Source organism: Coturnix japonica, chromosome 37 (genome assembly GCF_054131305.1).
Source record: "Coturnix japonica strain WE chromosome 37, WE-NBRP24, whole genome shotgun sequence".
Classification (NCBI taxonomy): Eukaryota; Metazoa; Chordata; class Aves; order Galliformes; family Phasianidae; genus Coturnix; species Coturnix japonica.
The window spans coordinates 3,505,222-3,521,877 of NC_140699.1; the positions used below are offsets into that span (position 1 = coordinate 3,505,222).

General features: G+C 42.0%; 2 protein-coding genes across 2 annotated transcripts; both read left to right on the forward strand.

The window, feature by feature from the left end:
- Positions 1–1,811: 1,811 nt before the first annotated feature.
- On the forward strand, positions 1,812–5,371 carry LOC146754954 (obscurin-like protein 1). The gene is made up of 4 exons (XM_085526577.1): positions 1,812–2,199; positions 2,523–2,635; positions 3,352–3,506; positions 5,209–5,371. Exons 1-3 carry the CDS (start codon positions 1,941–1,943, stop codon positions 3,406–3,408), a joined length of 429 nt encoding a protein of 142 aa, XP_085382703.1. The 5' UTR covers positions 1,812–1,940; the 3' UTR covers positions 3,409–3,506; positions 5,209–5,371.
- Positions 5,372–12,409: 7,038 nt separating this feature from the next.
- Positions 12,410–15,645, forward strand: LOC146754955 (uncharacterized). The gene is made up of 4 exons (XM_085526683.1): positions 12,410–12,636; positions 14,399–14,666; positions 15,173–15,234; positions 15,438–15,645. Exons 1-4 carry the CDS (start codon positions 12,604–12,606, stop codon positions 15,642–15,644), a joined length of 570 nt encoding a protein of 189 aa, XP_085382809.1. The 5' UTR covers positions 12,410–12,603; the 3' UTR covers position 15,645.
- Positions 15,646–16,656: the final 1,011 nt, after the last annotated feature.

Below are 16,656 nucleotides of genomic sequence, written 5' to 3' on the forward strand. Positions count from 1 at the left end.
ACTTTAATTTCTAGGTGCACTGAATTACCCTCTAGAGTATCTTTCTGAATATATAAGCAACCACGGGTGACTATGATCCTGATTTATATCTAGGTTCAGGATTACTTTTTCAGTTAGGTTAGATGAATAGCTCCAGAGAAGATAGGGAAATACAGCAGTTCACTGATACCACGTGTCAGAAGAATGCAGCTCAGCGCTGGGCAGTTTGCTGCTTCATTCCCTCTTACAAGTTGCACCCAAGGCTGGAAAAGACCACTGAGATAGCTGAGTCCAACCCCTGCCCACCCTCACTGGACTTACTAACCACGTCCCCAGTGCCACATACCCGTGGCTCTTGAGAACCTCCAGTGACTGTGGTATATCAGCGTGGTTGCTTCAGTTGTGTGAGTTTTCAGACACTGGCTGTTGTTCTAGCGAGGCAAAAAACCCAAACTGATGGAACAGTGTCTATACAGGAAGCAACTGGCTGTCCTGATGGCTGCCAACAGTTTTGCACAAGGTGTGTCATGCAAGCTTGCATGAGTCTGGTTTAAAAACTTGCTGTTCTGATGGAAGGAGAGGATGTTGGTACAGGATAACTGCGGGATTTGTGCTCTCCCGACATCCAGTAGCAATCACAGCTTATTGTTGCTATAGAAAACAGCTTCTCTGTAGACAAACTAAGTTAGTTCCAATAAGTGGCTGAAGCCCTAAGTGATCCAAGGTGAAGCATGATCCAAACTGGAATTTAGCTAATTGTAGTAGGGAATCCAAGATGAGTTATTTAAAATATGATTCCTCCATCTAAAACAGCATTGAACTCTTACCCTGGTTTATGATAGAAGTGAGAGTTTAACAGCAGAAGTCTGAAGTTATGCTCCATATTTCTCATCACGCAAGAGAATATTTGAATATATGAATTCCTTTGGCTATGTTAGAGCTCATAATGAGGTCAGCTGATGTTCTTTAAATGCTCGGAGTCTAGCAATGTGGGGAAGTGGACTGCTATTTGCTGTTGAGCTTTAGGCTGAGAAGCCTGATTTTAGAGGACCGTGGACTTCCCCTTTCCCTTCCTCTCTCCTCGCCTTCTCCCTGGACTGATCCCGCATGGTTTGAGAATGAGTTCAGAGCAAGGTAAATGAGGAATAGCCATGTGAAAACCTGTTGTTTTAGTGCACTATAAAAGACACTTAGTCAAAGGACAAGTGTGTGTTCCAAGCTTGAGACTGCAGGAGATCCTAGAAAAAACTCAGCTGCTCAAACCTGTAGTCTGGCTGAATATTTTATTGTCAGTTATGGTCAGGAGGAGATGCTTGAGTAAGACAAATAAAAGGTCACGGGTAAGTTGGTCCTTCTTGTGATATACTTCTAGGCTTTCATCAGGGAAAAGCTTAATTAGTCCAAATAATTATAGCAGAAACACCACACCAAGAACATGTGAGTGATATTTCAAATTTCTTGACGTGAAGGTAAACTTTACCTGGTTCTGCCATTCCCCAAATGTTTGTTTCATTATGACAAGAAGAACTTTGCAAAAGTAATATATTTTTTTTTCAGTCTTGTGTGCAACACAAAAAGGGGTAAAATCTAGGAGGCCACCTGAAATGTTTTTTCCATCTGGAAAGATCCATTTAAGAGCACCCATGGACCTGGTTATGAACAAGTTTTCTTCTTTGCAAAGGCTGTTGCTTAATTGGCAGATACTGTACCTGGGAGAGGAAGAGGGAAGTAACTTGTTTTGGAAGTCCTGATGCTATTCAAGCATTCAAGGCCAGGCTGGATGGGGCTTTGTGCAGTCTGGTCTAGAGGGAAGCATCCCTGCCTACAGCAGGGGGTTTGGAACTGGGTGATCTCAAAGGTCCCTTCCAACCTAAACCTTTCTCTGATTCCTTTGATGATTCTATTTCTCAGCTGCTGGTGTGAGATCTCCAACCTCTCCCCGTTGTCTTTCAGTGCGGCAGATGAAGCTGGTGAAAGGTCTGCAGCCCCTGGAATTCCCTGAGAAGGGAACTGTCACCTTTTCGGTGGAGGTGTCCCATGAGGATGTGGAAGGGACTTGGCAGAAGGACGGCGTGCGGCTGAAGGCTGCACCAAATATCACGATGGGTGTCCAGGGGAAGAAACATTCCTTGACACTTTCTTCTGTGACCCTTGAAGATGCAGGACTCATTTCCTTTAAAGCAGAAGGCATGAATTCATCGGGGAGGCTCACTGTGACAGGTATTGGTTGGTGCAAGGTGTCATTATCTGCTCTTGTCCCAGATTACTTGAACAGCAGAACCAGCTTTCCTTCCAGCTGCAAAGAATGTTATGCACTGGGCTATTGCCACCAGAGTATCCCTGAAATATCAAGAGGATTGTTGTAACATGATTGTATCTAGCACAAGTAATGATAATGTGCTCAAAACAATAGGTTTTTTTGTTGTTAATTACAAGCTATATTAAGCATGGCAAGTAGGCACTGCCTTTCATTATTCCTTATGCCAGATTCTCCTAGAGACCTCATTCCCAACTAAATCCACATCCTTCTTTCTCCTTCTCAGAATTGCCTGTGAAAATCAGCAGACCATTTGCAGACATTAGCGTCATTCAGAAGGACAAGGTCACATTTGAGTGTGAGCTGTCCAGGCCCAAGGTGGACGTCAAGTGGTTCAAGGTATGGCATGTAATGGTATTTTCCTTTCTGACTTCTCTGGAAATGAATGAGAGCCTTTAATTTCACTTCCAAGGGATGCGAGTCTGAGCTTTTGCTTGATAGCTTTTGCATTGCTCCCTTTTCTTTGTGCTCTTTTACTTGCCCAGATCAGCACTCTTTGTTATTATGTCCTGAGTTCATTTATCAAGTAGAAATGGAAGTTTGTTTTGGGTTTATTGTGAACTCCTCAGGTCATGCTGCACAAAATATTGTTGGTTGGAGTACAGTCTTGAGCTTCAAGTCTAACACAGAAATTCTCAGCCGGGATTTTGTAGCCTTGTTGTGAACTGGGTTTTAGGGTGAAATCTCAGTTTTCTTTGCACCTGACAGTGTGAGAATTTGCTCTGGCACTTTGTGTACCTCCCCGGTGCTCAGCTGTTCCTTCCCTTACTTGGGGATAACGTCATTTATTCAAGGTGATGTCCAAATGGGCTTGTTAACAGTCCTCCGCAGTGCTTTAAGCTGTCATAGGTCAGCCAGAATTTATGCAAGTTCTATAGCCATTCCTACATGTTGAAAACACTGCACTGTGCTTAAGCTTCAGCATATGTTCCAGTAAGCACAGTTCCATTAATTCTAGGGGAGTGGGTGAATTAAGCATAGATCTGAAGGCTCCCTTTGCTCAGTGCAGAGATGGAAGGACTCATGGAGATCTGATTTGATATTTTCCTTTCTAGGATGGGAAGGAGCTCCGTCAAAGGAAAAGAAGTGGGCATTACTTCCCAGGGAAATAAGGGAAGTCTTATTATTCACTAGTGTGAATTTGAAGATCAGGGAACATACACGTGCCAAGCAGCTGAAGACAAGACATCAGCTACCCTAAAGGTTCATGGTATGTTTAACTGAAAGAGCAAATAAATCCTACTGTGGTATTTTGCACCACAGGAAGAAATGCTTCATGTGCAGTTTGGGCACTTCTTGGTTAGTCCTTTTGGATACCTTTCTCTTTCTTCTTTATGCTCAAGACAGATTTTCCCTCCATGTGTTGCATTGGTTAAACCCCAGTTTGTAGCTCATCACCAGGCTCTGAAGCATCAGACTGGTTACTGAACACACGGGTCTGCTGTGCCCTGGTAGATTCCACCTTCCTAAGGGACGTCTGAAAGGATGCTTTTTTTCCGATTTCCTACTAGATGCTGTCCTCATGTGGCCACTTGGGTTCAGTGTTAGCATGAGCATGAACATCTGTCCTGTCCCATGACTTTGGTGATCTCTCATTTTCTCTCTCAGTCTGCAACCAGGTTGGGTTGCTGTTTCAGTACTGGCTGTTTTATGCAGGAACTCTGCTCCTGAGGTTAATCTAAGTTGTATCCAGGCCCTTCAGAAGGAAAGGGAAATAGCAGCACAGAAATATGGTCTGATTCTGACATAAATAAGTGCAGACCTAGAGAGTTAAAAGGGATTGTGTGATGTTCAAGGGATTTTGAAGCAAAGATGTCCCCTAGGTAAGATTTGTGGCTGATATTCCCCATACACTGTGGGCACACAAGCTAAGGAGAGACTAGTGATGAGCATGCAGAGAAGCCAATGATTCAGACAGGTTTGTAGTGACACAACACTGTAGAGTTCTGTCTAGTTCTCCTTGGCATAGTTTGGAAAATGAAGATGAGGAGATTGGTGGTAACCAATATGGCTTCCTCAAATTCAAGCCATGCCTGCCAAACTTGGTGGCCTTTCATGATGGAGTAACAGCATCAGTGGATAATGGGAGAGCAACTGACATCATCTACTTGGACTTGTGCAGAGCATTTGATCCTGTCCTGCATGACATCCTGGTCACCAAAGTGGAGAAAAATGGTTTTGATGGATGGACCAGTTGCAGGATAGGGAACTGTCTGGATGGTCACACTCAGAGAGCTGCAGTCAATAGCTCAGGGTCCAGGTGGAGGGTGTTGTTGGGACCAGTGTTATTTAACATTTTTGTAGGCAACATGGACAGTGGAATCAAGTGAACCCTCAGCAAGTTTGCAGATGACACCAAGCTGAGCGGTGCTGTTGATGTGCTAGAGGGAAGGGATGCTACCCAGAGGGACCTGGACAGGCTGGAGAGGTGGGCCCTTGGCAGCCTCATGAACTTGAGTGTGGCCAAGTACAAGGCCCTGCACCTGGGTCAGGGCAATCCCAAGCACAGGCACAGGCTTAGAGGAGAATGATTTGAGAGAAGCCTTGACCCTGAGGAGAAGAGATGGTCTGGAGGGAGGTGTCCCTGCCTATAGCAGGGGGATTGGAACTAAATGACCTTAAAGATTCATTCAGTTCTATTGTTTTTCTACCCTTAATTTTGCTTGAAAGGTTTTAGAATAAATGAGATTCTGGTTTCCATGAAAACTGTTTGCAGGGAGCTCCATTGTAGCTAGTAAGTCTGTCTTTAAGTTCAAGGGCAATAATGCATTGACTGTGTTGAAGAGAGAAATGACTCAGGAATGGATGATGGTTTAGAATAAAACATAATCCTACTTATTTTCTATGCAAATATGTGTAAGGAAAAGATGCTGCACTCAGTTCTGGAAATATCCTGACAAATATATCTCTAGTGTTTCACAGCTGGAGATATCAAGATTGTTAAACCACTGGAAGATGTGGAAGTGAATGAATATGGGAGTGCATCTTTTGTCTGAGATTTCACACGATGAGTTTCAGACCCAGTGGTACAAAGATGACAACAAGCTGAAGGCTGATGACAACATCAGAATGCGGCAAGATGGTAGGGTGTAAGAGGGGGATCTTTCTCCTGAGTGGGGGGTGGGTTGGAGATCAAGCATATAAGACATCTGAAATGAAGTGAAGAGGGTTACGAAGGGAGTTCCCCTTTTGTTTTGGGACTGAGGTTAGGGTGGAACAAGTGACATGGTGGGATGCTTAGTGTGGGAAGTGTGATGCTATCCCACCATCCCACACTGCCGGGAGCAGGTAGGAAATCAGTGCAGTTATTTCCAACGTGGGGGTGAACAGGGCAGTCAGTTCACCTCTCCAAAGAGGTTTTGTCTGACAGTGAGTGTGATCCTTCTGTATCAGGTACTTTGAAGGTGACGGCGGCCACATTTGGTCAGTCCTTGTAGAAGCCATGTTTAGATTACACTTTGGTGGGGATGTGGACGTGGGGGAATGGGTGGTTTCATTGACTTGAGAGAACAGGCAGTGATGCTGTGAAACCAGATGGATGATGCTCAGCCTGGCCATGTGCCTCAGAGCTCTTTGCTCAAGGAAGCCAAGTGTAGTTGTGGGTTTGCTCTCAAGAGCACAGTTTGGTAGGGATGAGCTGGCGGTTGGACTAGATGACCTTAGTGGTCTTTTCCAGCCTTAGTGACTCTGGTTCTCTGCTTCAGGAAAGAGCTACACGCTGACTTACACACGTGTCCAAGTCAAGGATGCAGCAGAAATAAAATCTGTAGCAGAAAAGGCAGAATCTCGTGAATCTTGTGCCCATCTTACAGTTAAAGGTAATTATGCTTCTGATGACGATTTTGATTAAATTATCTTATGTTATAAACGAGCTAACATCCTTTGCTTTAATGTCAAAGAAGTTAAACACCACCAGGGCTTTTCACAGAAATAAAAACTCCTACCTACCTACCTTTTTGCCCACAAAATATCCAGCTTCTCTTTTGGAATTTACTTTTGCTAAGTAAAACAGATTTTTTTCTTAGGAGGTTGATTTTCTACGTTTAGACTTCAGATTTGTGTTTGAACGTTGAGGGATAAAAAACATAGCTTGACTTTTTCTTCATTTTCTCTTGCTGTTTGAAAAGAACACAGGGTTTTGGTTTTTTTTTATATATATACAATGTTAGGGTATATATATGACGTTAAGTGTGATAAAGAAAAGGGAGACATTTGAGTTAGCACACTACTCAAGAGTTCAGTCCCCAGCTTTGCCACTGTTACCTTTGCCACTGTTACCATTATAAGGGCAAGAACTTCCTGGAAAATGAATTTCTCCTAAGTAGAGTCATTACATTTGAGCTACAGAGACCTTTACTAGGTGAAAACTTGTTGTTCAGAGCTAAGTTGCTGTATTTAACCAAAGTAATTATCAATGTCCGTGTTTCATTGAACCTCTTTTCCATTTCGTAATGCGAGGAGTTTGATATTGGGATGGGAAGGTCATGGTTTGATTTAGATGTTGGACTGGGAATCAGAAGATCTGGGCTCTTTTCAGATTGTCAGTCTTATTGTCTGACTTCTTAACAACATTCTTTTCTTTCTATTATTTTTTAATGATGTTTCAAGGCATTCTGAGCTGATAGGTGTAGTGTTCATGTGCAGTAATGCTGACGTAAGTAAGTGGGGTGATAATGTAAGGGTTTTTTACATTCCTTCTAAATCTCTGCTTTCTCTTGTTCCATCCTTCTTAAAGAGCAATCCATTAATCTAGTAAAGGAGCTGTGTGATGAGGATGTGACTGAGCCTGAAGAAGCCAAATTTGAATGCGAGATATCCATTCCTTCTGTGAAACCTCCCAAGTGGTATTCCTACGTGGGGAAGTCTTACAGGCTGGCAGAAACTTGATTATGCAGCAAGAAGGCACCATCCACCAGCTGACCATACCGAAAACCACCACTGATATGACAAGCACCATTCAGTTCTCAATTGGCAAATCAAAATCCACAGCCAATCTGCTTGTCAGAGGTAACATATCCAGGCTTGGTTTACATCATGAAGATGAAGAATTAATTAACATACAGCCTTCCTTCACTGGGGTCTTTGAAATATTGTGTGTGTGTCTGGACGGTCTGCTCCATTTCCAGTTCAAAGTCGTTGGACACTAAATGAGACAGCTGCATCTCAGTAAAAGATCTGTTTGAATAGCTGTGATGTGCTTACTATTCAGATCTACAGAGCTGAGGTTTTGTCCTTGGCTATACCAAAGAAGTCAAATCAGGTGAAATTAATTGTATTTCTGAACTAGACAAGTTTAAGTTTGGTAGCACGTAAATTTGATGCAGTTTTTCATTGATTTCATCTGAAAGAAACTTGCAGGCTTTTTATCTGCTGCTGTCCCCAGCGTAAGAGTCTCCATTCACATCCTAAAGTACTTGTTATGTTTTCAACTCACTCTTATTTGAATAAAAGCCTCAACAAATGGGAGCAATTTAATTAGCACAGAACAAGAGCTGGACCTTGCATTTGGTAGATACTGTACAGTATTACTTCATAGAAATGTAGTCAATGGCATTCCCTATAGACAATCATTTGTTTTATCGTTGGAGTGGTTCAAAAAACCATTGTGAACATGACATTAATTGTAATTGAATACATGCAAGAGACTTTCCTCTTCTTCCAATTGTCCTCATCCTTTCTTCTCTTCCACCCCTGCTTTGCAGATTACCATATAGAAATCACCAGGAAGTTGGAGGACAAGACAGCTTTGGAACGTCATTCTGTCATCCTGTCCTGTGACTTCAGGCCTTCTCCAAAGGTTGTGAAATAGTTCAAGGGCCACACACCCATCGAACCCTCTGAGAAGTACAAGATCAAGAGGGATAAGCATTCAGCAGAGCTCAAGATTCTGAAGCTGAAGCCCAATGATGCTGGTGTGTACAAGTGCAAGGCAGGAATTGCAGAGACTGAAACCACGCTGACAGCTGAAGGTAAGAGCGGGGGGGTAGTCTCTTACATGTCCTATTTCACCTCAGATTTCTTTTCTTGAGGATGATTTCTGCCGTTCTCTCCTGCTAACTTTATAAATGTATAATCTTCACTGAGAATACTACACAAAGATCGTCTAGTCCAACCATTCTACCACATCCCAGTATGATTTAAAGTAACAGTGGTAACAGTTCACCTTGTTTCCCCACAGCCCGCAATGTAGAAGTAACGAAGCACTTGCAGGATGTGGAAATTGAAGAAGAGAGCTCTGCTGTCTTCTCCTGCGAGCTGTCCCATGATGACGAGGACGTGGAATGGTTCCTGAATGGCAACCTCATTTACACCAACAATTACAAGGACATCAAGAACGTTGGCAATTGCTGCAAACTGACAATGAAGCAGGTTAAGCCTGAGGATGCTGGCCCAGTGACAGTGAAGTCAGACAAGGTGTCAGAAAGCACGTGCCTGAAGGTGATAGGTGGGTCTGATCACATCCCTCCTGGATGTAAGAGATGCTAAGGAGCCCCAGTTCATTCTGTTGTGCAGCAGTCCTGCTTCTAAAGCTCACCTCTCTGGGGTGACAAGACATCAGGGGCTTTCTTCCAGTGGAAGGTTCCATTGCAGCAGATATCAAGGAAGGAGGATGGTTTTGGTGTCCTGCCATAGCATTCCATTGCTTTTTATCATCATTTTACTTAACACAAGAAGAGTTACAAGAGCAATTTCTTTTACTGCTTCAGTAACATGCAGTGTCAATGCTGTTGTCTCCAAGTATTTATGACTGAAGGGAGAGCTCATTCAGTGTGTGTTTTGCCTCTGGAATGACTAATGACCAGGCTGTGAGTAACCTGATCTAGCTGTGAATGTCCCTGTTTATTGCAGCGGAGCTGGGCTAGATGGCCTTTAAGGGTCTCTTCCAATTCTAAGGATACTGTGATTCTAATCTGATCTCCCCAGCAATTAAGCTCTTTATGCACTCCAGAGTTTGAAGGATTTCATTTTTCTCCTTTCTTTTGCATTTGGTGGGTGTTTTTTCCCCATTATAAACATCTGATGTGTGAAATAGAAGATAGATAAAAGGAGTCAATAAAACAGGAAAATCAAAATTGTTCAGCAGCTTATCTTCTTAATCCTGTGGCCTGCTGTATGAGCTCTGCTGTACGTGAGGGCAATGCCGGCTCTCCAGCTTTAGAAGAGCTGCATCCCAATTACTTCATATGATATCAGTCCCACCCACCGGCAATGCAGGCTGTCCCTCCTGTTCCCTGTATTCTCCTCCTGATTAGTTTAGAATACCATAAAGCGCATTCAGTCAACGGACATGAAATCGCTTTAGGTTCTATACTGGTGTCGTCAGTACTGGTAAAGATTTATTGATCCCTATTTAAAAATCTGAAAGCAACTGGAAATGTCTCAACTTCTGTATCACGTTGTTCTGTTTTGCCTGTTTAATTGCAGAGAAGCCTGCTGTCTTCGTGAAGTCCTTGGATGATGTTTTTGGTGAGGAGCGGGGTGTGATTAAATTGGAATGCGAAGTCTCTAAAGAGAAGGTCAAACCAGTGTGGAAAAAGGACGGTGTTGTGCTCTCTTCTGGCAACAAGTATGAGCTGGTACAGTCTGGGAAGACCCTATGTCCCCTTATCCATGACCTCGAGAAGTCAGATGCAGGTTTCTATACCTGTGATATTGGCACTGATGTTGCCAAGTCAAAGGTCGGCGTTCAGGGTAAGTACTGTGGAAAATAAAGGAGTGCTGAAAGCACATTCAGTGTGGTCACTATGTCTTACACATATTCCCCCACGAGCCTTAATAGTTTCTACAATAGAAGTGTATTACTGCAATTTAGCGCAGTGATGTCTGGAAAATTCCCATTGCTTTTGATGTAAATGTGTCTCATTTTGCCATGAAAATCACCAAACACATCAAGAATGTCCTGGAAATATTTCCTTTCTAAACATCCCTAAAATGGAGAAATGGTTTGAACACCAGTAGGGGTAGGATGGTAACAAATTAGCTAATAGAAACATTTAATTTCTTGTCATAGGCAAAACCCTTTTTCTCACACAGCATCCTAGAGTTGTCCTCTCTGTTAGGTTGTTCCTTCTGTGGCTCATTGAATCTTCATTCTGCTCCATGGACTGAGCTGCTCGCCTTGTAGTTCTTCCAGAGCAAAGACAAGAGATTCACGTCTCTTTTTTTTAATAGCTTTCTGGTAATTCTGAGTGGAGAATGTCTTAGAGAATACATCTGTAAGGAATGCAGCCATGTTCTGCAAATCCTGAGTTAAAACACCAGTGCTGCTACTCATGTCAGTCACAAATGCCTTTTCTCCATATAAACCTCATACTAACCTATCTCTTACCTTCCAGAGCTGAATAGTGGCATTAGCAAACGGCTGAAAAACACTGAAATCCAGGAGGGAGAAGATTGTACTTTTGAATGCATTCCGTCCCATGAAAGCATTGATGAGTTCAACTGGACACTGAATGGAAGCACAGTGGAAAGTGGTGGGCGATTTAAAGCTTCTAACGTGAGTCAGAAATAGGCTCTCCTTATCAAAAGTGTGACTCCTACTGACGCTGGGGAAGTCGTTTTTTACTGCCCGTGGTCTAACCTCCAAAGCCTCTCTGTGAAAGGCAATGAGATGGGAGAGATTCTGGGGTCTGATTCCTTCAACTGTCTTCTGATAAGATTGTCGTGAGAGCTAACTCATAATATGGTTAAAGTGAATAGCAACCTTCTACTTGAACCTTGAAGCACTGAGAATTTCTCTTAAAAATAAGTAAAAGGAGGAAACATTTTACACAAATGAGAGAACTACCCAAAGCACTGGGGTAGTGTTGGAAATGGGCATCTCACTACAGCTTGTTCCATTAACAGTAAATCAGGAATGCTCTGTTGAGGGAACTGTGGGAGCAAATATCCTCTAAGTATAAGCTGAAGGGATGGCCTTCACATCATCTAGCTGTACAACAAATTCCTATCTAGAACATGTGCATCTGAGAGCATCATCCGAGGCTCCCAGTGTGATGAGTGGAGAGAAGAAAGAGGCAGTTTTCAGACATGGTTCATCATCCTCAATTGGGTAGATTTAAGAGAGAATAAATGCTGCCTGGAATTCTATTGTCTGTACTTTGCAGATTACTGCTGGCTGTAGGATGGCGTCTGTTGCAAGTGCCTCTCTAACTTATCTCCAGCATGTAGATGCATGTATTTTGAGAGAGGCATCCTACCCTAAGTGTATGTTACTCAAAAAGCATGTTTTCTTCCAGGAAAACCTACTGAGGTTTCAAAACAGCTGGAGGATAAGACAGCAGCAGCAGGGCAGGACATCAGCCTGAGCTGTGAGCTGTCAAAACCGGATTTGAACATCAGGTGGTACAAGGATGGCAAAGAAATCAGAAAAAGCCAGAAGTATGACTTGCAGCAGGAGGGAAGTGGGGCCATTCTGATCATCCATGACTCTACTGCCAAGGACAGTGGGGAGTACCCCTGTGAGACAGAGGACTCCATAACAAAAGCCAGGGTCACTGTGCAAGGTGAGTTGAAAAGCACACTGGGGATGGCATGTAGAGAAGTCGAGGTAAATATCTGCAGCCTGTGGGTGATGTTTTTCTCTTCTGTTTCCTTGAGCAGGATCAATTCTTAGTTTTCAGAAAATATGATGGATTAAAATCTTTTCCTTAAAATAATCTGGAAACTGAATGATTCTCCAGTGTGATGTGGATCTGGGCAGCCTGGTCTGGTGGTTGGTGACCCCTTGGCAGGGGGTTTGAAACTAGATGATCTTTGAGGTCCTTTTCTATTCAGGCCACTCTATGATTCTGTGATCATAACTATCATAACTATAATCAAAACTATATGCAGTTGATCAGATGAGATCCTACCAGCGCATGTATAATGGTATTGAACTTTCCAGATATCTACTGGAATTATCAAACCTATGTAAATGGGTGGACTCTGTGGTCTTCTTAGACTCTTTGCATCTCTATGTGATATTCTGAAATGAGGGCAAAGGAGATTCAGGACACCTCTGTATGCTTGGGACTTGTTGGGGTAACAAATCCCTTTGTCCTACACCCTCATCCTTTTTTTTTTCCTTCCAGAAAAACCTAATTACTTTATCAAGGAACTTTCAGATGTGAAAATTGAAGAAAGTGGAAGTGCACTTTTTACATGTCAGAGCGAGAAAGCCGCATCCTTCGTCATATGGAGGAAAGGCATTGCTGAGCTCAGGCCTGGCAGGAAGTACAAGAGGGCACAGAAAGGACGAGACCTGCAGCTGTGCATAAAAAATCTGGAGAAAAGTGACAGTGACGTGTACACCTGTGACATTGGTGATGCCCAGTCCAGAGCCAAGCTGGTTGTACAAGGTATGTGTGAGAGCCATATGACTGCGCATCCTGTTTCTCCACTACCAAGACATTATCCTGGTAGAATTTGTACATTTATGGCAGGTCTTTGGGGCTGCAGCTGTCTGACCTGAATAGCGGTTCACAAGCCATGCACAGAGCGAGCTGCACGGAAAGGGAAAGAACTACCGACTAGAGCAGTGCCATTGAGAACTTTATGTATCATTTAAAAACCAAAAATGCTGATGTACGGTGAGGCTGGTGACCCAGAAATCAGTGTGAACTTTCTATCTCTGACCTTTCTGAGTTACAAATAGTCCTCCAGAGTTCTAGGCAAAAATTCCCTTATGCTGCATTCTGGGTAGTTGTCACGGTTTAAACAAAAATCTACCTGTGTCCGTGACAGGGGGGCCACAGGCAAGCGAGGTGCTAGAAGGAGCTGAACCTCTGTCCCAACTACTTCAGAAGCAGCCCAAACCCCCTCGTACATGGCTAAGATCTCCTTCTCAGTTGGAGTGTAGCACTCCTCAGACCCTTTATATGCTCGACTCCAAAGTCCCGGGGGTTGGCCTTGGGTTTCTCCTAAAGCTCTTTGCCACAAACTCCAAGTGGGACCTTTCTCTCCAGCAGCAGTGTAGAGGATGTTCTTTACATCCTGTCCTGTCCGTACTGGCCCCAAGGCCACGGCACGGGCTATCTCTTGTTTTCTCTGCTCAAAAGCCTGCTGCTGCTCAGGACCCCATGAGAATTTATTCTTCTTCCGTGTTACCTGATAGAGGGGGCTCACTATGTGGCTGTAGTTTGGGACATGCATTCTCCAAAAGCCCACTACTCCCAGAAAAGATTGGGTCTCTGTCTTGTTGGTGGGAGGAGACATAGCAGTGATTTTTTCAATCACATCTGCTGGGATGTGTCGATGCCCATCTTGCCATTTTACACCTAAGAACAGGATTTCCTGGGCAGACCCCTTCACCTTGCTGCGCTTAATGGCAAAACCAGCTTGCAAAAGAATTTGGATTATCTGTTTTCTTTTCTTGAAAATCTCTGCTGCTGTATGGCCCCACACGACAATATCATCAATATACTGCAAGTGTTCGGGAGCAGTAAAATTATTCATGCTTTATATGACGTTATGATGTGGAATACTGATAGCAAAATTACAAAATTATTAAACCATGGCACCCTGGTATTTTTCTTTTTTTTTTTCTTAAATATTTTCCTTTTTTTTTTCTTAAATATTTTCCTTTTTACTATTTAAATGTTATGGGCACATCTTATAGAAACACAAGGCTGTTTACAAAGAAGTGCATGCTGTGTTGCTGTATGATGAGCAAGATACATCTATTCTTCATCTAGCAGGAATAGTTGCTGAGCCTTAAGAACAGTTTCAGAAAGCTTTGGGAATTTGGGCATTTTCCTTGTTTCTGCAACACAAAATGAAAATTTACGCTGTATACAAGGAAAAGGGGAGTCCGAACTTGTACGTTAAATTTGAAGGAGATCAATCTGGGGTAATATTTAAAAAAAAAAAAAAAAAAAAAAAAGGGAGTGTGGTCATCAAATACTATAAAATATATTAGCTGTTACTAGAATGCCACTTATCTTCCCCCGATACGAATCACTGTCATGTTGTATGTGAATTTGTGAGGTGGGTTTTGAGGCTGAAATTAAAAACTTCTTGTATGGCTGTCTTCATAGTGGCTATCCAGACTATCTGTAGAAATAACAGCTATTATGTAGTCAGCTATTCACCAGTTTTAACTGATTATAAATTACGTTTCAGGGTGGAGAACATAGCATAGTGCCTGACACCTGTGTTGATCCTGAGGGCATTCTTGATTCTGTGCATTATGATGTCATGGATATTAAAGAGCAAGCTGAGGCAGCACATAGTTCCATTGTATCCCTGGGGGACCCGAAGGAAGATACTGGCTGGTTTGAAAAGCAGCTGGAGAAAACTAACTTTGAACTGATGGAGACCAAAGAAGAGCTAACAGAGAAAAACACCAAACTACTTAAAACTGAAGAAGAGCTGATGCAGAAGAACAAAGGTGAGTTATGCGATGTGAAAGGTAGAAGACAGAAATAGTTCATTAATCTAAAAGAGAAATAACCAGTTTGAATAGGAATTAGAGGAGATGTTCTACCTTTGGAACCATAGCCTGTAGATAAGTGATAGTTTGTTCCTTGTGTATATTCAGGTTCAGCAATTCCACGGTTTTTGGTTATTTCTTTTCTTTTTTCCCCCCTCTCCTTTAAACTGCAACTAGCAGCTTTACGCTTTCATAAGTATGGGGTTAAATATATCTTATATATCTATATCTTGATTTTTACTTTTATATTGTAATCTCTACTCTTCTTTATGTCTTGTTGATGCAATGTTTTCGTTCCAAGAAATATAGAAAACTTTTGAATCACTCCCAATAAGTGAAGACCACATGCAAATTAATTAATCTGTTCAAAAGCTACCTAAACATTAGAATATCTGGAAAAATTGATTACTTAATAAACTATCTATTGGCTACTTATGTAATACAACCTTTTCTGTGTGTTACAGACTTTGAAATGCAGATGATTAAATTGGATGAGTCTGATGAGCAACTTAAAGAAGCAACTGAGGTAACTTTATCAAGAAGATGTTGTGTAAAATTGTTTTAATACCAACTTGTGGTAGCTTAAAATGCTATTCCAGTAGGCTCCATTAATAGATTTCTTACCGAGCTTAGCTTAACTGAATTTGCCTTTAATGCATTGTGTAATTCAGCTACTTAACACTCCATTAGAAACTGATGACTGAATTTTTTTTATTTTTTATTTCTAAGAAAATGAATGCACAAAATGAAAGTATTCGAGAGCTAATGGACATCGTGGTGCAGAAAGATGACATTATTACAGAGCTACAAGACTTAAAATCTCATTTAGAAGAAAAAGTAAAAGATTATGTGAGTTTTACACATCTCCGTATCCTTATACAAAAAAAGGAAAACACTAATTCTATGCTTGTAATCAACACATTTTTGGAAAACTGATTTTCTGTGTGTAGCTGGTACTCTCTTGAAATTGTAAACAATTCAAATTTATCTGAAGGTAGTTGTTGTTAACACAAACAACAAAAATATCAGCGTGTTCCACTAACTCCTGCCTCACACTCCTACATCAGAGGAAGAGCAACAGTAAAAGTATGTTGAGTAGAGTTGGAAGTACGAGTATGAATGGTCAGGATATCTCCACGTTCTATGCAGTCTATAAAACTTTATCCTGACTAATGTACTGCGAGCTACTGAATATGTGAAGACTAGCTTGATTAAGTATGTGTGCATACCACTTCTGGTGGTTTTTGTTCATTTTTTGATGTTTGGTAGCCTGAAGTAGCTCTGAAAACATTTATAGTTAATTCTGTCACTCAGATCTCTAACCTTGTAAGCTTAGCAACTTGACCCTTCTTAGTCTTTGACTGTCTGCATCACTGCAACTCAGTATTTCCATGGTATTAAAGCTGACTGTGATGAGTAGTCATGTCCTCGCCTATTACTTCTTCCAAGAACAAGGCTCCAACTCTATCTGTGAGATTGTGTGGCCTGAACACTTCTGAGGCTTTTCTTTTCATAAGTTACTAAAGATCAGTCCTTGGCAGTGCCAGCATGGCTTAACAATCGTCATCTTGTAAGTAAGGAAGCTTCACTTGTGGTCAAGGACACAATCTAAAATATGTGTGACAGAGCTGACTAAGCTTTAAGGTTGGATTATATCTGTCACGATGAAAGTGATTTTAGCAGCTTAGCAGAAGTGTGATGTGATGAACTTGTATGAGAGCTGACCATTTGCTCTTTGACCATGTTTGTAATTTTGTTGACTTCTTGGAAACAGGAAATTCTTTGATAAACTGGTAAACTCTTGATTGTGTGCAAGTCTTTTACTTTGTAACCTGCTCGGCTCTTGCTTTCCCTTGTATACTCTACCGAGTATTGCACTTGTCATTATCTGAAGGTGTACTTGTTCTGTCTGCTATTGAAATTTGTAACTGATGTCTATAGAGTCACT